Raw genomic sequence first — 25,506 nt, 5'->3', positions numbered from 1 at the left:
AATCTTGTCTAGGTCTTAAGACTTCGGAGTGCCACTGACAGGCAGCACCATTAGCACTTACTGCCATCTATGGGTAGGATCATTTTAGCTTTATTCCTTGGTGATTGTTTCTTCATTACAAATAATATACCAGTTCTCATCCATAAACAAATATAATGAAAGAAATGGCAGAGTCATCAGTGGTTTCTCCACTAAAAAGAAAACAAACTAACAGAGGAAGGACTTCACCTACGCATCCACCTGAAAAGAATGGGAGAAGATTTCGAACACTTAGAATTATTATCTGCCGTAGCCAAGGAAAATAATGAAATCACTTACTTCCATCTTCAGTGTGTTGGGTGCTGCCTTTGCTTTGAAACCACTGGGACACACTCATCTCTGATACAATAGCACTGAAAAGACTATAAATGCACCTTATCATTTGCATATTCATTTGAATGCTGTTACAGCTTTTTTTTTTTCTTTTCTTTTTCTTTTTTAATCCCTTCAAAGTGGAAGAACATCAATGCACTGGTGACCCTCATTCTTTTCCAGCCTGGGAGTTCTTTAGCTTTCCCTATTCAGAATTAGGAGCAGTTCAGGGCATTCATCACCCCTAACAGCTGTTAATCCCCCTCAACTCTATACAGTCACTGTGTTAAAACATTTGAAGTAAGTAACAGGACTACCCAATGCTATTTTGGACTGCACCTGTGGTCCCTTTAGCTCATTAGTCTTTCTCTGACAGTAGCTAGTCCCAGATGCTTGAGGGGGAAAGTGAAAAACCACCATAGTGGAAAATTAATGCAAGGGCACAGGAACAAGTCCCTTGCTGCTATAGGTAACTACATCGTAAAATCCCTTTCACAAGCCAACCACATCGACCTAAAAACTGATTTCAGTTTTTTATACCTCCCAATTCATGTTGGGAAGCTTTTCTTAAGGACTGTTCTGTTGAGCAAAATATTTTAATTTCCAATCCACATTTATTTATGGTCACTTTATACAAAATATTCCTTTATCACTAATGTTATTTCACATAAACAGTTGTTCTTTTTTCTTTTGCTGCCTATTTTTACACTCGATTTTGTTTACAAATGGAAACAAGATCCTCTCTCAAGCTTTGTTTTGCTAAGCTGAACAAACCAATCTCTTTTAAGTCACCAGTGACAGAAAAGTTGCTCCACTCCCCTAGACTATCTTGTTGACACTAGGTTGTCAGTTTGAATATGAACTCATCTTTCCTGTAAGAGAGGGACCAGAACTGTAGTTCGTGTTTGAAATGACGTCATACTCAAGGGTCAATGAAACTTTCCATGTGAACCACTGAAAATACTTTACTCGATACACTTTAGGGTTACATTGGCGTTCTTTACATAGCACACGGGTGGGTCAATGATACCTCTTCAGAGCTCAATTTGCCTACCCCCCCCTCCTTTAGTTTTCACCTAAAAGTACAGCATATATTGTTACTAGTCGCTATTTTACACTTTGCATTTCTTTGCAATTTCCGTTACCTCAGTTTTCAAGGTCATCTACCACTCCTTAATCCTTCTCCGCAGATTTCACTATGACAAACAAGGGTGTTATAACACTGTGTGGGGACAAAGTTTTCAGGATGTGAATCAAGTAACCTTCAACATGTGTTTCATTTATAGCCTCTAAGTAGGACCTAATGACTTCCATGAAGACACACAGAGATGAAAGCCAAGCATTAAGCAACCTAGAGTCATGAGACAGTAAAAGGCTGTTTGTTCTGTCCTCTCCTGGCTTGCTATCATGCCTTTTCAGGCAGGAATTAGTCCCTGACGCCCAGTTAGCAGAACAGATAGCTCTGAAGCCATTGCAGCCTACTGAAGCAGCCTCCAGAGCTCAGTGAATCTACCTGCTGGTTAGTATATAACAATCTTCAACACAGATAAAGTCAAAATGGAATTTGGAAGATGACACTGAAAAGAGAAAAAAGTTAATTAGTTGATCTCTGACACAAAGACAGAAAGTCAGTTGCATCAGGAGATCTCTGTAGCTAGAGGTAGTGACTTTGCTTCCCTTAGAAAAGATGGAAATGGGCACTGTAATAGCCAGCCAGTATGTGATGGTGCACTTGACCCTTAATGGGCTGACTCTGTTTGCAATCGCAGCCTGCATCTGTACAGCACTTCTTGCATACATTATGTTGCCAAAGTATCCAAATGCAGAAATCAACTGCAAAATGCAAACTGGGAGATAATATGAAAAGAGATACTCCAGTAATCACCATTTTGCCTCTCAATCACTGTAGCAAGCACAGGGCTTTGAAAGGGATCACTGAGAAAAGAAAATACTCTGCACCAATTTCTGAATCGCAGATGAAAAGACTCACTAATGTCAGGAACTACTGCTTGGCTAATGCCGGGCAATGTACATACAATGGCCAAGCAGATGCAACACGCATAAGGCAAGTTTCTGCTTTTACTTATAATGAAAAAAAACACGGCTTTGCAGGTGAGCCCACTGGTGTCCCTGAACTTGTACAGCACAAGTGGCTTGAGAAATACCTATTCACATAGGATTAGTCTGCAAGTATAATAGTATCTTTCTGATATACTCAAGTAACATGTATAGCTTATTCTGTAGTAAAGGTGATGGCTTTTACCATTCTGCTTCATCACCACAGCAGCTGGAGGGAAGCACTGCTGTAGACGCTGGCTTTGTGTACATGCACTGTCCCAGCTGCCGTGCTGCAGTGGCACTGCTACGTGCCACGGTGGCTCAGCTACCTTTGCATTTATATAGGTACATTTGAACGATTCAAATTTCATGTTGATTTACCGTAATTATTGATTCTGGTAAGAAGAAGAAAAGGTACCGCATGATTTTTGTGAACATGTATGCAACAGAAAAAATAGACTTGCACTGAAGTAAGTGCCACCTGGTGAAAACGTCAGTGGGCTTGTCGAGGGTTTAGATTGCGGGGTGACAACAAAAACCCTGGCAGATGTATTGTTAACCTCCTCCTACCCTACTTCCCCCTTTTTCCCCTCCCTCTCCCCCCTTCCCACTAAGGACAGGCGATCAGGAAGAAAAGGAGGACAGAGAGAAGAGAGTTGGAAAAATTAACAACGTTTTACTAATGCTACTAATAAGAATAGAGAAAATAATACAAAATATACAAAACCAATCTTGAAAGTCTCAGCAACTGCAGAGCCGGCAACCAAAGTCCTGGATTGGACTCTGCAGCCAACCGGAGCTGGATTCAGTCTCTCATTAGGCCTCAGTTCGCAGGGACGACTAGCAAGGTCCTCTCCTAATGTCGGCCATAAGCAGAAGGGAAAAGGGAAAGGGACAAGATCCTCGTGATCTCGCACTTTTATATGAAGTATTCACGTGAATGGAATGTTACACACAGTTGGTCAGTTTCTTGGTCTCTTTCTTCTCGTCGCCCCTCTCGCGAGATGTCCATCCGTGCTTATCAATAAGTTTGCATTCCATTGCTAGGTTTACCAAAACATGTGTCTGGTTCTCCAGGAAAATGCAGTTAATATGAAGGCTTTAGCTGACAGGCAAAATTCACTGAAAGAGAAACTTGTTTTTAACAAAACCAGGGCAGGGCTGAAACAATTTGTCTCGTATTAATTCCCTACAAACATTTATTAAGTACAAATTTTAGTACATTTGGTTTAACAATAGCACATAAGCGAAAAATACACCTGTATTTTCAGCAGAACTGAGAACACAGCAGACTTTACCCACTCTAGTGATTACGACAACTGTTTAACAATTAAGGCTACAGACTCTTAGATCCACCGAGTTGCCTAATTCTGCAAATGACTCGGTTAATTACTTTGAAACGCTAAATCTTAGTCTCATCACAGAATGTCAAGGTTTGTCTGAAGTGCGTTTTTCTCTACTAAATGTCTGTCTTCGTACAAAAGGAAGAAAATTGTTATTTAGGAACGGGTAGGACGTCAGACAGGAGGCACCGCATGGTGCCAGCCCTGCAGCAGCGGGACAAACCTCCCTCCTCAAAACACTCTTTTTTTCACTTAAATAAAGGACGGAAACAGCAGCTCTGCGACGTCCTCCCAGAGCCTCCACCACTGATGGCTGAGTCCTGGCACACCAGCACGCCAGGGCCGCGGCCCACGAGGGGCCGGCCGCTGTCTGTGTGGCCGCGGCCCCCGGGAGGGCAGCGGCAGACTTGTCTCCGCCTCCGCCGGGCCAGGTCCGCCCCCGCAGGCACCACTTCCCAGCCGGCCCGCCCGCGCTGCTCTCTCGGCCGCGGCCGCCCCGTGAGCCGTAAAATCAACCGCGGCGTCAGCGACGTGTTTTTGTCACGTGCCGGAGGCGGAAGCGAGGCGCCGGGGCGGTGCGTGCTCCAGCGATGGCATTCCAGTAGCGGTGGCGGTTTCCCTTCTTGCCCCTTCTTCCGTTGTCGGGACCGGGCGGCGCGGCGCGGCCATGGCCAGGGGCCAGGCGGCCGTGAGCGGCGGGAGGCGGGCGCTGCTGCTGCTGCCGCCGCGCGGGGCGGACGGCGCCCTCCCGCCCGCCGCCGCTTCCCGTGATCGCCGCGGGCCCCCCTCCCCCGCGCGCCGCTGCCTCGGCGACTGGCACCGCCCGGCCGTGGCGCCGGGCTCTGGGGCGGCCGGTAATGGCAGCGCGGCCTGGGGAAGGCGCCCCGGCGGGACCTGCGGGGAGAGCCGCTGCGGGCAGCGGGGTGAGAGCTGGGAAGAGAAGGGTGGCGCGGAGGGACGGGCGGGTGGGTGGGTGCCCCGCCCCCGTCACCTTAGTTGTCCCCGGGAGTCCGGTGGCGTGGGGAGGGAGCCAGGGGCCTGCAACAGCGCTGGTAACTGTCCGGAGAAGTAATTATTAGGAATGGTTTTTCCTCCCCCGAAGGCTGGATTGGTTAACCTCTATTGATCTTTAAGTAGGACAGCTAAGGCTTAGGCATGTTTTCTGCCCACTCAAGTTTTCTAAAATACAATGTCGTTGAGGTCAGAGAGGTCTGACAATTTACCTCATGTTCACAGAATCACAGAATGTCAGGGCTTGGAAGGGACCTCGAAAGATCATCTAGTCCAATCCCCCTGCCCGAGCAGGAACACCCAGATGAGGTTACACAGGAAGGTGTCCAGGTGGGTTTTGAATGTCTCCAGAGAAGGAGACTCCACAACCCCCCTGGGCAGCCTGTTCCAGTGCTCTGGCACCTCACTGAGAAGTTTCTTCTCATATTTAAGTGGAACCTCCTGTATTCCAGTTTGTACCCATTGCCCCTTGTCTGATCTTTAGTTGTCACCGAGAAGAGCCTGGCTCCATCCTCGTGACACTCACCCTTTACATATTTATATATGCTCCATCTTGCATTCTTTGTGTTCAGTTAATTTATGCAAATATCCAAGTGGAAACTACACTGTCTTAGATTTACGTTAAATGTTGAAAATATTTTCTGTAGTAGTAGTAAATGGCAAATTGTGAGTAATTACTTTTTGTCTCGGGGCAACCACTGAAGGTTTGCTACTTTCACAAACATTGTGAAGTCTGTGGATTTAGTCCTCAAAACATTGAAGTGCTCACAGCTTCCACCAATTACATTGATAATGGTAAAGGAACAATTTCAAGACCCTGAGACTTGGTGGGATTTTTCTAGGACATTATATTCTTGGAGAGCATCTCAGAAGCCCAATAGTAGCGCTATGTTGTATTTTCAGGCTCTTGCACACAGATCTTGTTAGTTGGATATCTTCAGTTTCAAGCAAACTGTGATAATCTCATATCATAAATAAAAAATATTTGGGGTAGTAGGGAAGCTCCTGGAAAGCAAACATGTTAATTAAGTATTCTTTCTTACAAATAACTTAGGTTTTGTTTATCTTTTTTTCAGATGTAAGCATCTCTGCATCATCATCTTCGGAAAGCAAAGGGAATGTTTCCTTATTGGGAAATAGGAGGCTTTTTTTTGACACCCATGCACTGGTACGCCTCTTGGAAGAAAATGGTAATTTATCAGAAGTGGATAACTATTTTTAATGTCATTTCCTGAGTGGTTTTTTAGTTTACAAAGTTTGTTACTTTTTAACATGCGATGTTATAACTTCCGTTGTATGGATTATTTTTTTTATATATATGTATTGGCTAAGAAAACGTTTTTTTTCTTCTTCCAAAAGGATACTGAGCTTATATAACTTTGATTGTAATTTATTATCCTACTGGTAATTAAAAATGCTAAAGAGAAATTTTAAGTATTGAGAGTGAAAAACAGTTTTTGAGGTAGTGGTTTAAAACATGTTAATTGGATTCTCACATATTTAGTATATAGCACCCAGAATATGCAACAATGTGTAATGTGTAATTATGGGATTGAAAATGGACTGCTATGTGAAATGCAGCTTTTAGGATAGAACATAGAATACTATATAAAATATGGCTGTACTAAAACATAGATAAGGGAATAGATTACTTTGCATTGATGCTAATGTTGTTGAAGTGGGGAAGGTACCTTAAGGTGAGGTTCAGTACAGCTGAATTGACTTGTACAGTTCTCCATCCCTGAAAAGAAGACACCCCAGTCCCTTTCCTCTGCCACGTGGTTTCCTCTCTTTCCACATAACAACCTAATTCTCAGAAAACTCTGCAGCTCTTTTGCTTGGTTAGCATTGCAAGTTGTTAGTTTAATGAGCTCACAGAGCAGTAGTGTGAGCCCCAGGACATATACCAAGTGTCAGGAGGAGGAGTAAAAGGAGCCAGGAGGAGTATCTCTTCCTTTGTTGGTGGCAAACTTGTATCAGCTCAGCCATTGAACGTGACTTGCTCTCAGCCACCATGTGTGCTTTCTGATGCTTAACTACTAGTTAGTTTGAAACAATCATGCTTTTCCAAGTGTTTCTTTTCAAAATGGTTAAGTGGTGTTCATTACTTTTTTACTCCTACATTTTGAAAGTGGAAAAGTTGGGAGTTAATTCTATGGACAATGCTTGACAATATTTTCCAATATATTCAGTTTAAAAGGTTTTTAATAGGACTCAGAGGCTGGTAGGCCTAAAATCAGAGCAGTTAGCTCTGTTTTCAGTTGTTGAGTTTTGCATATCTTCAGTAGTTCTGAAGATTTGTAGTATACTGAAAGAAGGTATCTGCTTTTCAGGGTCAGAATTCTTGCTCATAGAAATAACTACTTGTGAGAGAAGGCATTCAATAATACTTCCAGAAAATTTGCAGCATTTATCCTGCTGATATTGTAATAGTGCTGTACTACAAAAACAGCTATCCTATGTCACAGCCTTAATTTTAGGTTGGAGGAAGTTGGATGGACTGACTGTTTGTGTTCTTCCATTAGTGCTGGAATAAGAGGAGTATGTTTTATCTTTCATAACTGACATTCATTTTTATTTGGTGCTGAGTATTAGCAAGTGGCGTTTCTGTAAACTGTCCAGATTTAAGTCTCTCTCTGAATATTGTTTCGTTTTGTTTTGCTTAGGGTTCACTCCTCAGCAGTCAGAGGTCATTGTATCGGCATTAGTGAAAATTATGAACGCCAACCTGGATATGATTTACAAGGACATGGTCACCAAAGTACAGCAGGTTAGCTTGAAGGTGATGATGGGGTTGAAGTAAATCAAAATGTAGTATGCCTGCTAGTGAAATACATGTCACTATTTATTACTGTTAGACATAAATGCTGTTAGTATTTTAGAAGTCTGAAAGTGAAGGACATCCCTGTGTATTTATTGGCTAGTGAATTTTGTCTTGAGTTTATCAAATACTTCTGAAAGTGTTGTAGTGGACTTTTAAGATTTGGGTACTGTGAGTTGGTATGCAAACCACAGGTATTTTTTTTATTTCAGCCTAATTGTAGAATGAAATAGAATTACTGAGGCTTTTAGACAGACATAGGAGATATTCAGTGCATGACTTTGAATAGTTACAGGCCCTCCATATATTCTTTTGCAAAGCTGTAACCAAGAAGTACAGATTCCCTCAGTCACTTACCACCTTGTGTTGTGGTACCTTTTTATTTATCTCTTTGTGTCACAGTGACACTTATATTGGAATAGAATTGAGCTGAATTTCTTTTTTTATATAGTGTTTTTAGGGCATGATTGATGTGGTTCTGTACACTGGTAACATATAGGAACATGTATAGTTTGGAAGCTGATATTGACATCTATCTCCTTTGATGCATTCATTGTTCATGTTATCCTCTAAACCTACCCATCATATACATCTTGGTGCAAGAAACTGAAGAAATCTTGCTTGGAAATAGACTGCTAGTGCTAGGTATCTACAAAGATCCTTCCTGGCTACCAGGAAATTGTGTACAATGGAACTGAGTTTTCAGTTTTGACTTATGAGGAAATGATTGGTTTAATGAATAATTGTCTGGAGGCAAGGTTTCTTGTTCTAATACTGGCTGTAATTTTTTGGGGACATACAAAGGCAGATCCATGTAAGGAACTGGACATGACAGTGCTAGGTATTGTCATGTTGAACTCTTAGGTATCTGGCTCCAGAAGTGAAACTAAAATTTGGAGTAAGAGATGATTCACTGCATGTGGAACTTAAGCATTTTTTAATAGGATTCACACTATCTGGTATGTTGGAATTCCATGACACATCAGCTAGTCAAATAGACAATGCCGACAAGAAGCATAGCTGAAGTGCAGCATCTTTAGTTGCTCTGTGAGCCTGGGATTCATGGCCCCAAGTCACCTATACAACAAAGGCTTTAACTTATTTTGTAGTAATAAGGCTGCTGTCTTAAAACGTGGGAAAACAGCAGCTCCTCTCTCCATAGGATAATAGTCTTGGCAGTTGGGCATCTCATTAAGAAGTGGAATACTTGGATTTTGCATCACCTTCCATCTAGGGAGGCTTCAGCTCATTTTCCCTACCTCCTCGATTCCAGAGAAATCAGACATGGGTGAGCTTCATTCCCCTGCGCTGAACAGGTTCCACAGTCAGTTGGAGAATGTGATATTAAAGGGACCCTTTCTCCTGTGGTTGGTGGTATTTTATGATAAACAGTCATTGTATCTCTGCCTCATTCTATGCCCAGCTTTTTTTGAATGAAAGTAGACAGGTTTTCCTTTGTTGCTCCTGATGATAGATGTTTTCTGAGGCAGGCTGGTAGATTCCACCCTCAGGTGACTTTCTGTGATTAAGATTGAAACGTGCAGGCTTGTATGGCATGCTAAGGTAGAAGCAGTTCAGGAGGTGTGCATGCCATGAACTCTGGGCAACATAATAGATACTGTAGTACCTTATAGTCTTTGAATGTATAAGAGCACGTGTAAAAAGAGAGTGATGAGTTGGAAAAGGATTTGGAAAGTCATGGATGTAGCTATTACTCTTAGGCTCTTGTTGGGAATGTAAAAGATGAAATATTACACTGGTTAGATAAAGCCTTGGGGGAAAAAATACATGTGTATATATAGAAATGAAGAACTGAAAGGATATGGAAGAGTCTGTTCTGTGTTTTACTGAGCTCAGTGAAGAGGGGAGAGAACAAAAGCAAGCTGGAGGCATCAGGTAGTAACAGAGGAAGTGTTCTGTGGCAGTATTCTTTCTTTAGACTTCCAGTAACATATCTAGTACACTGAGCCATTTTTTTTCAGTGTTGTGGTCAGGTAGCCTCATGAAGCATCTCCAGATGCCACTTAAACATATAGCATTCTAAGTTAGAATAGCATTTCCTGACAAAAGTGGAGTTAGGGTGCTGTGTCAGATTTGTAGGGTACTTAGTCCAGAATCAAAGGCAATGTACTATTTATTAGGGAGAGATCTTCAGAGAAGAGAAGGCAGTCCCTGTTTGCATGTGTAGATAGTGTAGGATCCAGAACAATGTATACAAATTTTCTGTCCTCAAAAGTTGCTGACAATTTTTGTCTTCTGTCAGTTCAGTGTAACAGGCTGAGCAGAGTAATTAAAAGTATAAGTAGTAGTGCATCATTCCGAGTAGAAGCAGAGTGAGACCCCTTGCAGGGGAGGTAAAAAAGAAGGTAATTATGAAAGCGTATGATTTCACTGAGGAGTTTCGGTCTGAAAGCCAGTTTTCCTCATTTAGTTCAGAGACACATCTTCTCTCCCTAGTGTCTTTGCTAGCTAAAGAATTTGAAGACTTGGAAAAAACTGTTTCCTAGGCTATTAATTGAATTTTTCTGATCTGTGTTAACACTGCTAATTTTGTCAAGCATTACCAGCATTTGAGTCTAATTTGCTTGTTCTGTCACTTAATTTATCTTGCTTTCTGAAACTCAGATAATCAATCTGAAATTGCTGAAATAAAAATTTCAGGGTACCAAAATAGCCTATCATATTTGTAGGCACGGATGAGAAGAAGCATTTTAGTTACAATGTGTTCTGAGGTTTTTCTTCCCTCTTTTACAGGAAATTGCGCTTCAGCAAGTAATGTCCCATATTGGTGGTGTGAAAAAGGACATGATTATTTTGGAAAAAAGTGAATTTTCAGCACTTCGTTCAGAAAATGAGGTAAAAATCACTGTCTTGGAAAGTGCTATTCTAGCACTTGATTATTTTTTTCTAATGATGTAAAAAAGCATCTTGTACCCAAGGGCCTCCCTTTGCGGCCACTGTGGTTTGACATCTTCATTAGTGACCCTGTTGATGGGTCAGAGTGTACCCTCAGCAAGTCTGCAGATTATACAAAGCTGGGAGCAGGGGCTGATGCACCAGGTGTTTCTGCTGCCATTCAGAGGGCAAGCTGGCTAACTGGGATAACAGGAATCTCATGAAATTAAACAAATGGAAATGCTGAGTCCTGTCCCTGGGGAGGAATAAACCCAGGCACCAGGACAGGCTGGGACCAATCTGCTGGAAAGCAGCTTTGCAGAAGAGGCCATCAGGGTCCTGGTGGACACGAAGTTGACCATGAGCCCCTGTGGCAAAGAAGGCAAATAGCCTTGTGGGCTGGATTAGATGCCAGTGGGTTAAGGGAGGTGATCTTTCCCCTCTGCCTGCTACTGGTGAGACTTCTTCAGGAGTGCTGGGTCTGGTTCTGGGCTCCCCATTTTAAGGCAGATGAGAATATGCTGGACAGCATGCAACAAACAGCCACAAAGATCAGTAAGGGACTGGAGCATTTGACATATGAGGAAAGACTGTGAGAGCTCAGACTGTTCAGCCTGAAGAAGAGAAGGCTCAGTAGGGACCTCATCAGTGTATACAGATATTTGAAGGGAGGGTATAATGACAGAAACAGGCTTTTTCAACTGTTGTCCTGTGATAGAACAACAGGTAATTGGCACAGACAGAAAATTCTGCTTAAACAATGAAAATCCTCTTTCCTCTAAGGGTGGTAGGACACTGGAATAGGATACCCAGAGAGGCTATGGAGTCCCCATCCTGGAGATATTCAAAACCCATCTGGACATGGCCATGAGCAACCTGCTGTAGTTACTGCTGCTTTGAATAGGGGATTGGAATGGATAATCTCCAGAGGGAGTTAATAGAAGATGCCACAGCTATAGCTATTTCATGTATCTCAGGTAGAAAGGACCTCCAGAGAACTTAAGGTACTTGCAGGCTGCAGTATGATTGCCATTTAGCCACCTGTTATTAAAGCTGAACAAACCCAGCTCACTCTCCTCCTTATGCCCCACCCCCAACAGTGTGCTTTAGCTTCCCATCATCTTCATGGCCCTCCACTGGACTTGCTCCAGTATGTCAACATCTGTCTTTCACCAGGGAGCCTAAAGCTGGACACAGCACTTCCAGTTGCAGGCTCACAAGTGCTAAATAGAGAGAAATAATTGCTTCCCTTAGCCTGCTGGGTTTACTCTTGTTAATATCATCCTATGCATTTGGCCATCTTTATTGCTGTGGGACATTGCTCACTTGTCTTGTTCTGTTGTTTGGACATGCACATCACTGGGGAAACATGCATGTGCATACACATACTGATAACAAACTATGCTTGTTTTGCCTTCCTTTTCATATTGTGGTTTATAGTCATTGTTACTGATTGTGCAAATTTGTTAGTATTTATAGTTTTTTTAATATACAGTAATAAAGTGTACAATTTTTTTTCTACTCTCCCAGAAACTAAAACTTGAACTCCAGCAGATAAAGAAACAAGTCATGGTAAGATACCATACCAATAAAAATAAGAATTAACACTTGTCTAGTTTGCTTTAAATAAAAAATAATTGTTGCTTTCAATATTTTATTTTAAAAGCTATGCTTAATTGTTGTGATATATAGGATACTGAAATTGCAGTTGATGGTACACTGTGGGCTACAGCAAAAACAATGCATAGTTCATTATGGTGATAGAGAACTGTGACTAAAGCAAAAGGTGAAGAAAAATTTAACTGAGATTTTTTTTTCCCTTAGATGTAGTTTTTTTACTTTAGATGCAAAAAGTGGCTAACTGCTGTGTCATGGTTAAGGCTGAATGAAGTTCTGTATTTAGGGCTGCCTGTTACAAGTAAAAATGCATCATCACTACAAGAAAGACACTAAGGTGCTGCAGTGCATTCAAAGAAGTGCAGTGGAGCTTGTGAAGCGGACTTGTGGAGCACAAGTCTGATGAGGAGCAGCTGAGGGAACTGGGACTGTTTAGCCTGGAGAAAAGGAGGCTGAGGGGAGACCTGATCACTGTCTACAACTACCTGAAAGGAGGTTGTAGCATGGAGGGTGTTGGTCTCTTCTCCCAAGTAGCAAGTGATAGGACACGAGGAAATGGCCTCAAGTTGCACCAGGGGAGGTTTAGATTAGATATTAGGAAAAAATTCATTATGGAAAGGGTTATCAGGCATTGGAATAGGCTGCTCAGGGAATTGGTGGAGTCACCATCGCTGGAGGCATTTAAAAGGCGTTTAGACGAGGTTCTTACAGACATGGTTTAGTGCTAGAGTTAGGTTAGGCTATGGTTGGACTCAGTGATCCTGAGGGTCTCTTCCAACTGAAATGATTCTATGCATCTAAATAATCCCATGATTCTGTGAACATACATTTTAAAATTACAGCACTTTCTAATTGCTTTGGGGGATTGTTGAGGGTGGTTTTGTTTGTGTTGTCTGAAGACATACCTGTTAGCTCTCTAGAATTTAAAATAGCTTTTTAAATGGCTTCTTTAGACCACTAGGTTTGGGACCATTATGTTTGGTCCTCTTTATTTGGGAGGTGATGACCTTTGCAAGAAAACAGACTCACTGGAGAAAACTTAGTCTGTTAATTATCACACAGATACTTGTTCTTATCACATTTAAGCGTCAGTGCTGTGTTTCTGTTCTTTATGGCTTGCCTGTCTTGAGTAGCACTCCAAACACTCTTCTACCATCAAAACCAAGATTATCTCAAAATGTATTATTTCTCTGGGTGTGGAGTCATAAGCAACTTTTACACAGAAACAAACATCCTTGCAAGAGTGATTAAGATTGGAAACTGGGAAACATTAAATGTTTTTAGGGAGTATGGTCATCTGACTTGAGAACTGGTGTTTCCTGCTGTAATGTCCTTCTTAGCTGGAAGGGTGGAGCAGCCTTTCTTCCCTAGGGTTTGTCCATGAAACTATCAGAATATTCGACTTGCTGAGCTAGCTGACAGTGTGGTCAAGCTCAGCCTAGTGTCTCCTTGCTATTTCTTTTCGATTCTCTTCCATTTCTTCTTGCACTGTCATCTCCAAAAGGAGAACATAAGTTTATCAAGGTTTTCAGAATACGATTTTAAAATACATTTGACATCTAATTTTTGCATTGTAACTTATTTTATGGTTTTAGTTGCATATAAATGAGTTAGTGTATTCCACTGGTAGAGCATGAAGGATCTGAGTCATCTTTTCTTAAAAGCCAAATGTCTTTAAATTTAACTTTTAACTGTAAGTGTAATTCTCACAAGGGCAAGTTGTTTTATGTCTGCTCATAATTGTTCTTCTAAAAGACAAAAGGACACAAGGTTGTAAAAGTCTAAGAAAAACTTATTTGTAATTTTTTGATTTTTTTAAGCTGTAATGTGTTGTAATCACATCTAATTATAAACCAATTAAAGTTCAAAAATTTAAACACAGAAATTGAGTCTAATTATTGTTCATACTAACTTAATGAACTCTTGACTAACTGACACGGGCCTTCTTGAGAGATGCTTACTTTTTTTTTTAATAGTAGAGTCTTCCAGATAATCAGCAATCTTTTGCTTCTCCCACACATTCATCTGATCAGCAGTTTGCCTCATGACGAATTGCCAGCTGGCTGGAATTCCTGCCAGAAAGTTGCATTAAAATGCCAGCTGTCACTGAGAAAAGCAGGAATCACAGCTATTGATAACTAAAATTCAAATGTACTACTTATGGTAGTTCAAAAATGTTAGATGTTAAAAATATAACGAATGTTTCCTGACTTCTAAGATGTCTGTAGCTTTTTCTGAAAGCCTAAGATGTAGTCTTTAGAAACAGGTTTTCTTTTACAGTGGAAGGTTAGAAACCGCTTTTAAAGTTATTTTGAGCATCAAGCTTGCTTCGTGGAGGAAGTCCAACTTACATGTGTACCTAGGCATGGATTTCTAGACATTGAGGAGAATTATATGGTATATGAAGCACTCCCAGTATTTATAGAAGGATGTGCTCTCAATTAGGTGCTGTTTTCAGTGTTCTTGTTTTAAAAGATATTGTTAGGTTTTGAATCTGAGATCAAATTCATACTATAGAACCTGAGTATTTCCTGGGGGAAGAATAGGAATACTTATATTTTTGAAAATTATGTACATTAATGGGAGAGAAGCTTTATTCCTGAGATATGTAAAGAAAGGCACAACACATTTGTCTTATTTTTTTTTTTCTGCATATGATTAAATAGAAAATCTTGCTTGCTGCTTTATCATTTTTTTCCCAATAGGATGAAATTGCCAAAGTTCAAGCAGATAACAAGTTAAACCTAAACCTAGAGAAGACCAGAGTAAAAGAATTGGTAAGTTTTGGTTACTTTCTTCCAGAAACATCTAAACCATCAGTAATCTCCAAATTTGGGCAAGAGCATCTTAGAGCATTTTTGTACTAATGTATAGTATAATTCAGTTTCAAGATGGTATTAATCGAAGTTACTCATCCTTATGCTGCTGTAGTACAAGGTGCCATGTTTGGTTTTGTATGTCTGTCTATTTTGATGTTGTTTTAACATCAGGATTAACACATTACACTTAGATATATTAGGTATTTAATCTCAGTATGCTGACCAGATGCCTAAAAGTTTTTGACATTATTAGTGTATCTCTTTTCCTGTTTTTCACACTTAATTTAGGTTTACCTATTTCTTTAAATTTATCATCACTGAAGAGGTTTCATTTCCCTATAGCTAGAAAATGTATAGCATAGCTAGTTTGTCAGGAAAATACCTATTGTCAAAATAGTTATAATATTTTTTTTTAATTGTAACTGATATTGGTTCAGATTATTTTGAACTTTCAAATATCTGATAGAGCTGAATTGATGTAATGTTAAATTAGAATAATGTAGATGAAGAATTGGAAGATGAACAAGTTTTTGCATTATATGTTGCATATGTATTGCAATTACATTTTTGCATTATACTCTAGAGTTCTGTTGCCATAGATCTTGTTTGAATAGCCTTTAGGATTTCAAATAAATTACACCTTCTAAACTGAAAGATCTTTTAGTGTCATTTTCTATTAATTTTATTTCTAATTCAGTCCTTTTTCACACGTGTGTAATGAAGGCTTAATATTTGTCTCCAATCTAGGCAATAAGAACTGTTCAGGTAGATACCACTTATCTTCTGTGTGTGCCCCTTGAAGTTTTTCCACAATGATTAGCTTTGGTAACAGCTGTGTCAGTGATTTAGTATAATGACTAACAGTCTGTTATCCCATGGTAGATGCTTGAGTAAAGTACAGTTTGAGCAGGTAGGATTCTTGTTTAAAGGTTAATGCTTTATGCTAATATTTTTTTTTTAAAAATCATATGAAATATATTAGCTGTGTAGATCATAAGCTTTGCCATAATTTAGGTATAGAGAACCTATTTAAAACCACTTCACGAGTGATACATTAGGCAGTAGTGTTTTCTTGTATTATTTATGTGGGATCCTGGAATCTGGACTCTGTTGCTCAGAGCACTACATTATTTTTACTGTCTCCCAAGAAAAGCAAACTGCATGACAACTTTCTCTGTTGTGCACCTATAATGTCACGGTTTCTATGAAAACTACTCTCTTCTTTTTTCCTCCCCCAAGTCTCCTGCTTTAGTCGCAGCTCTGCCATGCATGAACAGCAAATGAAAAAGGCAGAATGGGGAGCAGGTTGGGGCATATATGCTGAGTTGGGGGTGAGACGTAATCCAGTATTTTCTATAGTAGGCAGAACATCATTATCCTATTTAATTACTTCTCTGTGCTGTGAAAAACATGGGCTTAAGGGGAGATCTCCCTATTGAATTTTAGGGAGGGGGTTTAACCTTGTCTTTCCTCCTCTTTCCCTTTTTTTTTTTTTTTTTAATGCACTGGTGCTATTACAGGTGTATGGTGATGCCTTGCAGTAAAAGGGTTTATTTCACTGTCTTAAACCTAAGTGTAAAATCCTTAGACTTGACCTAGAGAATTCTAGTCACAAAGCAAAACTTCAACAAATACGAACATCAAGAAAGAAGCTTGTAGGATAGAAATTATTCAGAAAATGTGGATTTGGCTTACAGCATCTATTTAAAGTAAAACAGTCCGTAAACTTGTTTACTTTAAATGTCATAGTTCTTTTGATAGTGATGATCAGTTTATTGTGAGGTCCAATTCTTACATAAATTTTCAACGCAAACATAATGTTAGCTTTTTATAACATATTCTACTATCTTGTCACTTTCAAAAAATGTATATTTATATAAAATGTCTGAACTTCTTTTTCTGTCCCTCTCTTCATTTTGCAGAACTACTGACTGTTTCATTTAATTGTAGGCATGCTGTTATTTGTCTTTGTTATGTCATTTTCCATATTTGTAGCAGCCTGTTATCTCTTAACTTCATCTTTAGATCAGTCAAAAGTCCAACTAGAGCTCTAGATCTTTAAGGAGGGTTTTTCAATGCTGAGGCATTTATGTAGATTAACCTGAGTTTAATATTAAAGTGAAATAAGCTTCCAGACTGGAGTAAAAATAAAGCGACTTCCCACATAAGAATGTCAACAGATGAGGCTATTGCTGTGTAACTGATGATTCAGAGATGGGTGCCTGATGACCTTAATACTCTGCACTATAGACTGGCAGTTTAGCAGCTGTCTGTGCGTAACTGAATTGCTCCGGTAGTGGGACAGCAACCATTATAGATGTCAGGGTAAATCATGTCTGTTCATAAGTCAGAAAGGTAACTGGCCTTAAAGGTGTGCTGCTTTAATTTGGATTTAACTTTCCTCAAACCCAAATAGCTGTAACTTAAAAGCAAGACACAACTGATGTTCCACAAATGAATGCCTTAATGTGAGATACAAATATTCTATATTTAACAAATATATAATGAAATCATGGTCAGAACAATACAAATGGTGAGCACGTGCAATGATGGATGAAGATTTCTTTAATAACTGGGTATGATACAACGTTTTATAACTGTACTCCCCTTCCTGAAGAAAGTAGATGGTTCAATCTTAATTGTGCTTTTATGTTCAATAGATTAGTTAGCTGTTCCAGAGTTACTGTTTAGAATCCTAGGTCTTTGTTTTTCAGAAATGCAAATCTGCCAACCTTTCTTCCAACTGCTTATAGTATATACATTTTTGCAGAAGACAAGTGTCTGTTGGATTTGTTGCGCTTTACAGTTCAGTGGTGTGGATGAACACCTGTCTAAATTGTGCTTTTCCAAAGGACAGCAAGTATCCCACAATACTATCTCCCAAGAGTTGTCAGGCATTCTACAGAATTTGGAAACAAATAAATGTGCTTTTAAGTGTTGGGGGGGGGAAAGTTTAATGGCATTATCATGTTTATCTCCCTTTTTTTCTTTCCTTCTAGTACTCACTTAATGAAAGAAAACTACTTGAAATGAGGACAGAAATAGTGGAATTGGTAAGAACATGGTAGCTGATTATTACACAGCAAATCTTTTTGTACTTGTGTTATAGACCTGGTATTCTTTTTGGAGTTATTAATGTCTTTAGGCACTTTAATGTACAAAATATCATTGTGCTTTATTATTTCCCTGTGAATTTTCATAATGGTACACATAACTGAACTGGTTACAGAGTAAAAAGGCTTTCATATATGTTGTTAGATCTTCTGCATGTTTATATAAACTGTTCAGTGGTCACGTTGTTTTGAAACTTCACTTATGTAGTATTTTCTCTAGATGGAATTCTACGCTTAATGTTAGTTTGCGAAATTGTTTTTTTTTTCCTCCTGTGAGACTGAAACACATTGCTGGATCGATTTGGCTTTATTTTAGGGGAGGTTTTTACCAAACTCTTCCTTTTGCTTCCTTTCTGTAGTGTAAAGAAAATCTTTAGGGAGAGATCCAGCAGTAAATCATTAACAGATCCACAACGTTTCAGTAGTGCTTATTTGAAGATATCAGCAATGAGGCAGCTGTTGTTCTCAGTTTACAAGTTTGATTTTTTTCAGTCGTTGCTGAGTAATAATTCTATCCCGCTTTTTCACGGAAGTCCTGTCTTCTGTTATGACCAGATTCTGAATTTGTCTGTGATTGGTTTTGTGGTAGAATTAATTACAAGATGAAGGCATGTTTTTTTACATCAGAAAACCAATTCTCAGTTTTTCTAATGATCCATACATCTTTCTATTCTGGTCTGGTTTTGGCACAAGATGCTCTTAGAATTCTCAATAGCTCTTATAGTTGAGCAGTGACTTTAATATCAGTGGGCCAAATGAGAGATTGAAATTAATGTCTGTACTGCTAGACTGAGATAAGAAGGCATCCAGTTCTGCCACTTTCTAGATTACACATTAAGGAACTTGTAATCATATAAATTTCCGGAGTTCACCAAATTATTCAATTCCTTGGGTATAATCATCTAGGAAGGAACTCGTTCTCTCTGAATGCAAATTAACATACATTTAAGGAGGAACCAAAAATGCAACTTAAAGGGACAGGTTAGATTTCTAAATAAACTAGCAACCGTGCAAATTGCATCATTTTGTTGCTTTGGTTTTTAGCATGCACAACAAGATCGAGCACTGACCCAAACAGACAGAAAAATTGACACAGAAGTTGCAGATCTGAAAACAATGCTTGAAACACACAAACTTGATAATATTAAGTACTTAGCAGGTAAGGAATCTAATGGCTGTCTCTGGTGTACCTGTTAAACACTGCTAAATGTTTGGCTGACTCTTGATGTGTTCATAAATGCTCTGATTAAAAAAATAGATTTGAAATAGTCAAGATTAGCAGCCTCCTTTGTGTACTTAACCCAGACAAAGTTTCCCATGATTTGCAACTTTATTTTGCATGGGCTATGGCTGTATGGCACTGGTTTTTTTCTCTTGCTTTACACTGTAATAATTAGGTATATAAGAAATCTAAAAAGCTGCCTGATAACAAGGGCCAAAAAGTTCTATGCCTGAATTGATTTCTAAAAGCAGCCAGCTGCATGCATTTCTAGAATTTCTTAATCTGTCTGATGGAGATCTATATGCAAAATGGAACATTTCAGCTTTTCTCACTCTTCAGCACCACATATTCTTTAAAGTTTGATTTTTTAGACACGTGCATTAGAAAAATACTATCTGTGTGTATACCTAAATTGTTGCCCTAGGTAACTTTAATATTTTGACATTTTTCTACTGAGTGTGCAGTGCTATTAAATGAGCAGGTTTGCAGCAGAAAATTATTCTTCTGATTCAGATTTTATGATTATTCTTTCACAATGGATTTTGTCACAAGTACAACCACTTATGTCTATTCATAGCACTGTATTTCAGGCATATCCTTTACAGAGAATCATTACTTGAAAATAAAAGGCAATGCATTAAAATGAGAGGAAATTCTTTTCTCCACCATCCCTACTCTGCATAGAGAAAAAAAATTAAAAACAATCTTCATTGTGTTTGAAGTGTTCCTGTTGCAGGCAGTGTGTATACCTAGAAACCAAAAGTTGATTTCATTTAAATAGAAATGTAAAAAATTTCAAACTGATAAGTTTTCATTTATTAGTTTGCTGAACACTTGACTGTGATTTAATAATCCTGTTATTATTTTCCTCATTTTACAACTGTAACTTGCCATATTGATCTCTTTTGGAATGGCAGACAGCTAAGGGCTTTTTTCAGCCCTTCGATAGTTTTTCAGCCCCAGTTTTCCTGCATTCTTTTTTCCTTCCTTCTTACTTGTCATTTTTGTGCAGCTCCACCTTGAAATTGTGTTGTGTATTGAAAACCTGATTTGCTTACATGGGGAAGGGTTCGTGGTTACACTTCAGTACCGTATTAAGATGGGTACATAGCTTTCTGAAGAAATGTTCCAAGAGGTAATGGCTTATTGTCTCCATCTCCCTCCCCATTTTTATTTTCTTTCAGGTTCAGTATTTACATGCCTTACTGTAGCGCTGGGATTTTACCGTTTATGGAGATAATAAAACATCCATTTAAAGGGACTTCTACTGTTTTGGTTTCTGAAAAAAAGTTGTTTTATCTTTGCCCAGATTTTAACCAAGTCTTGACTGTTTTATTTGTTTTTTGTAAAGCAGGCTGTATTGAGAATGTAACCAAAGATGTGCCTAGAAACAAACTGTACACGTATAGTGCATATTTTGAAACTTTCCTCTGAAACGTGGTAACAGGGATTTCTGACATTTCCCTACATTCTGAACTGCAGTACACCATGCTGCTACAAAGTGTCATATAAGCAAAAGCTGGCATTCGTACCAATTGTATGGGGCTGCATGCTGTAGAGAAGAATCTATGAGAATTATGTTCCGTTCCCTTATCTGACATGCTTGCTGAAGTCAGTTGCATGTACCAAACTGAAGTCTTGATTATTAATGTAAAACTGAAACTACATGTTTTGTGGCTCAGAGGCACTCTTGTGTAAGTAGAATTTGTGTTAACTGAATCATGCTTACTTCCCTCCTTCTAACACTTGGTCATGCAGTTACTATGATCAAATATTTGCTTTGCTATTTTTATAACATCATAATTATCAACTTGTTTTTCAGATGGCCGTCCAGTCAGTCCTGTTTCATGAAAGAGTACTGTGTTATGATAGCGGTGTTTACTGCTAGTTTTGTCTGTAATGTATTTGTAGCAGTTTTTGTGACTAACTTGCCTTTGGTACACCTATCTGATATTCATTCCATATGCTAATTTTTAACTTTACAACTAACTGGAAGTTTGAAATGCGGTAAAATACACTAGTTGTGTTAATTTACGGTTGGGTGCTACAAAGTGTTTCTGATGCTGCCTCCTTGACAGAAGGGAATTGAAAGGAAAGAGATTTTAAATGGTGGTTGGGAAGTGTCTCAAGCAAGGGAATCGCAATACCGGCAGTCTTCTGGCTTTTTTGTTTGTTTTATTAAAAAAAAAAAAAATCCTGTTGGTTCTTCAAATGTGGAACTTGTATAGTGATTATAATAATTAAAGCAGTAATGGAGACCTGCAAGGATGTTTAATCCAGTTCTGAGCAAGCCCATGTGAACTAGTAAATGTGACTGAAGCAATGAAGGAAGGCATCCAGTGTACCCAGATATCTGTCATTCTTCCACTGATGAAACGACTGCTCTAGGAGCAGAGATGCTATCGTGTTCCTTCAGCTAAGGGAAATTTCCCTTTCTTGCTTGGTCTTAGGAGGAGAGAACAATCTATGCACTGGTAATAAATGCTGTCAGAGCACAATCATGGCTTTGCTTAATTAAAGTAAAGCTGTTTGGCTACTTTGTGCCTTTACTCTAATAACCATTTACTTTTTTGATGGTTGGGAGTGCCAACTTTGATCATGTGCAAGTGTTGAAAAAGAGATGAATCCCTGTAACAATAGTATGCTGACCTGAAATAAAGAATTTTGGATATTTCATAGAATGTGCCGAGTTTTCATTATAACTGCAACTTTTAAATTTGAAGTTAATCTCTTTGATTGAAGGTAAGTGACTGCTAATAGGACTTTTAAGCTATGAATTGGCAGAGTTGACAGCCACTATAACACATTAAAGAGCAAAGAACAGTCAGTGTAAGAAAAACTGTTATTTCAGACTAACTTAACAGCCCTTCTAAGTCGAATTAATCTATATTCAAGATGTTCACTTTTTTTGTTTAAATTTTTTTTTTTTTGTATTAACTTTTAGGACTTGACACTTTCCCAATTTAGATGAGCAATAATTTAATGTTTGGAATGACTTCAGTGTTGGTTCCTGTCTTCCCAGGACAGATGATTCTGTATATGTCTGTGTAAGCACTACATCTTTGCCTGTATGCCTGGGCAGCTGATAAATAGTCACTAAAATAATTATGTAGAGCTAATTTGAAATATCATATTTATCCTGCCAAAATAGATACTATGCAAATTAATTTCAGGGCAGGTGGAAGGAGGAAGTGAAAGATTATAGAACAGCAGTGTTGTGGAATTAGCAAAGTGTTAGGAAAACCAGCACTTCTTGATAAGTGTTAAACAATAAAGTTAATATTCAGGAAAAGGAAACTATCTATAGAACATTATTATTTCATAGCCCATAAAGTCTTTAAGTGTGATGTAAAGGCTTGTTGTTCCTAACCTTTGTGTATAGATGAAAAATCTTTGATTTCCTCTGATTTAAAAGATCACTTAGGCATCTTTCTAACATAATTTCATCATGTGTGCCACATGTATTTACTGGCATTCCAAAGGGGTAGAAAATCCATCCATGTGTTTCCAAACACTAATTCTTTGAAAGTGAGATTAAAAGAATGGGCCTTTTGATACAGGTGAGAAGCAAATACATCAGGACATACTACTAAATACCTCTTGAAAAGCAACAGTTGAGTGTCAAATGATCACTAAATTCATAAATAGGACATCTAAGTTGGCAATTCTCCAATTTTTTTTTCTATAAGACTCTTTCTGTATCATGCTGTATATTGTCTTCAATTTGAATCAGTAGGAATTCTAAATGTATAGAAATACGTCTCAGTTCTGACTTCGGATTTTGATTTCTTAGTTTGAAGAGCTCTTTCAAAAGATGCAAGTGAAAAATAAATGAGACTGGTTTACCGTAAAACCACTTCAGCTGTGAAAAAGCATCTCCCCCTTGATTCAGAAATGTATCTGTTAATTTGCTACCTGGTATGAAAAAAGTATAAAAGAAAAATTTTAATCTATAAATGTTATATCTCTCAGGCTCTCTTTAAGTTAGTTTGCAAGAACAGGAGATGCAGCCAAAGCTGAGCTTCATCTCTGATTTACTTTGAGGAAGAACCCATCTCTATTGAGAGTATGTAGAAGTAGCCGTCTGCTCATGTTAAAACTAGTGAGTTTTCCCTGTGAACTTCCGTATTCACACAGCAAAGACAGGAGATTCGTTAAAGATTTATATTCCTTTGGGGAAGGAGACTGAGAACCATTCAATTTGCTGGAAAACCTAAGTTGCTTCTAAAGCTTCGTGTTTTACAGAACAAATCAAGATCCAGAGTTCCTACAAAACTCTGTTTACTTGTAATACGTTAGTGGGAGTATGCTGAATTTAACTGCTTGTCTGTCTCGCTTTCCCTCAAGTTTTCAGTCAAAATCCATAAGGGAGATACCTCCTTTTCACCGGTATGTACTAGCAAAATCATTTGCTACAGGTATTTTATTACTATTAAGTCACATGCTGTCTGGCCCTTTCTCTGTTGGAAGTGTTGATTGCATCATTCATTTCCCACAATATTGTAGAGTTGTACTTAAAACCATGAGTTGACAAATGGGAACGTATTTTTAATGTAGGTATGAAATCTGTTTCATATTTTCAAACCACAAATGTGTTCGTTTACAAGAATAAGTCTTACTCTAGACATGAATATTCACTTAACTGATCTTTTCTTAAATGGTGAAATCCCAGCTCCATGCAGCCATTAACCCTTCCTATTGACTTTGGAGAAGGCATGGTTTTTACTTTCTTTTAGTATATATTCAGAGTTGTACCATTTCAGTTGACTTTTTTTACTCTGGCTACCATCTGTAGACCTCACACAGGAAAACTGATGGGATTTTTTTGTGTGTGTTTGTTGGTGGTAGGTTTTGTTGGGGTTTGGTTGGTTGGTTTTTATCAGCAAAGTCAGCTAAATTCCTGTGAGTAGTTCCTTCGAACTACTGGTTGCAAGGTGTGAGCGAGACTTAGTCTTGTATCTCCCACTGAGTTTTCAGGACTCAAGTAAACTGCCGTTAATATGATTTCTAAAATTAAAAAACTGGTATGTAAAGTCTCTTTTAAAGGAGTAAGTAAACTGTAAAATAAATGATTTTTTTTGTTTTAGTACATTTGGAAAAGTTGTATTCCGAAGTTATTCATTAGTTGGACAATGGTGGCTTCTTTTTAATTATTTTTCCTTTGGCTACATGGATCTTGAATTTATAGGGTTTTTTGTTGTGGGATGGGATGTTCATTGTTTTTACAGTAAAGCTTTCTGTACAAGCAATTGATTTTCTTCAGCCCCTGAACAGAAAGTTCATTTACAATCAAATATGTGCCTGGAATATTGTGGTTTGCTTTAATCAGAAACAAGTGCATACACTCTTGGATACAAGACGGCCTGCTGTGTCTTTGTTAGGAAAGCTTTCTTTGACTTAAAATACGTTCTTTGCCCTATTGTCAAACATTTTAAAGCAGTACTGTTTGTTCTTTATTTTACACTTAAATTCTGTGTCACGGCAATTGCCTCTTACTCGTAACATTCAGTCCTGTAGCTAAATTAAGATCATAGAGGGAAGATATCAGTGTTTGCATAGTGTTCCTTTGAAATCTGTCCATTCCAAGAAATAAGATTCCAGTTTTCTTGGGAGGATGCCCAGCTGGTACAAAAAACAAAATACTGGAAATGAGTAACAAAGTATTGCAGCAAATATCAATCTTGGGCCAATGTTTATCCCTGTAGTGAGGCACATTGTTGTGTTGTAATATTTCGATACCCCTTGTCTCTCTGATGTTCCCAAATGCACCCTGTTAAACTCTTAGAAGTTCACTAGGTCCCCCATTGTATTCTGAAACAATATGAGCTTGATCCAAGTCATGACTAATACTACTTGTGAATAGTCTCTTCTTTTTCATGACTAAAAATGTAGTGAGGAAAAAAAAGAAGGGTGAGTTGGTTGGTTTGGGTTTTGCTTTGTTTTGTTTTTCCCTGCGAGTAAGTGGCACATGTTAAGTGATAACTTTAAACAGAACTGTGTATGTATCTAGAAATGGCATACTTGTAGCAGGCAGCTGAATTGGGTCAAATCAGTCTTGTATACAGGCTCCAGGGTTTGCTTCAGAACAGATAGGGTGGCTAATAGTTATCTTGGCAGGGGGTGGGAAGGGAATCAGGGCAAGTTCCTCAGCATGAAGGATAAAACTCAGTTTATACTGTTCATACTTTCATCACCAGCATGCTTTGGTCCTTCTCTGTTGTCAGAAATCCTGTATTTCTCTTATGTAGGACTGTCA

The 25,506-nt window shown here is 38.8% G+C and overlaps 1 protein-coding gene and 1 long non-coding RNA gene across 10 annotated transcripts in view; one reads left to right on the top strand and one right to left on the bottom strand.

Moving 5' to 3' along the window:
• LOC135578525 (uncharacterized) overlaps positions 1-1,986 on the bottom strand; it is a 34,509-nt gene extending 32,523 nt beyond the window's left edge. Inside the window, exon 1 of the long non-coding RNA XR_010470242.1 lies at positions 319-1,986. This is a non-coding gene — a long non-coding RNA (uncharacterized LOC135578525). The remainder of the gene's footprint in view (positions 1-318) is intronic.
• Positions 1,987-4,333: 2,347 nt separating this feature from the next.
• Positions 4,334-25,506, top strand: part of MCUR1 (mitochondrial calcium uniporter regulator 1) — a 48,694-nt gene continuing 27,521 nt past the window's right edge. Inside the window, exons 1-9 of one of the 9 annotated variants that reach the window (XM_065052334.1) lie at positions 4,334-4,675; positions 5,840-5,953; positions 7,430-7,533; positions 10,339-10,440; positions 12,010-12,051; positions 14,802-14,873; positions 17,915-17,968; positions 19,073-19,187; positions 21,073-21,931. In XM_065052334.1, coding sequence (XP_064908406.1) covers positions 4,420-4,675; positions 5,840-5,953; positions 7,430-7,533; positions 10,339-10,440; positions 12,010-12,051; positions 14,802-14,873; positions 17,915-17,968; positions 19,073-19,187; positions 21,073-21,101 — 888 coding nt within the window. In that variant the 5' untranslated portion in view covers positions 4,334-4,419 and the 3' untranslated portion in view covers positions 21,102-21,931. Of the gene's footprint in view, positions 4,676-5,839; positions 5,954-7,429; positions 7,546-10,338; positions 10,441-12,009; positions 12,052-14,801; positions 14,874-17,914; positions 17,969-19,072; positions 19,188-20,434; positions 21,932-25,506 lie in introns of those variants that run through there. The other 8 variants (XM_065052332.1, XM_065052333.1, XM_065052331.1 and 5 more) reach the window with 8 other exon arrangements.

This window comes from Columba livia, chromosome 2, assembly GCF_036013475.1.
Source record: "Columba livia isolate bColLiv1 breed racing homer chromosome 2, bColLiv1.pat.W.v2, whole genome shotgun sequence".
In the NCBI taxonomy this organism is placed as follows: Eukaryota; Metazoa; Chordata; class Aves; order Columbiformes; family Columbidae; genus Columba; species Columba livia.
Note: the sequence above shows the minus strand (reverse complement) of the source record. Positions and strands in the feature narration are given on the sequence as shown.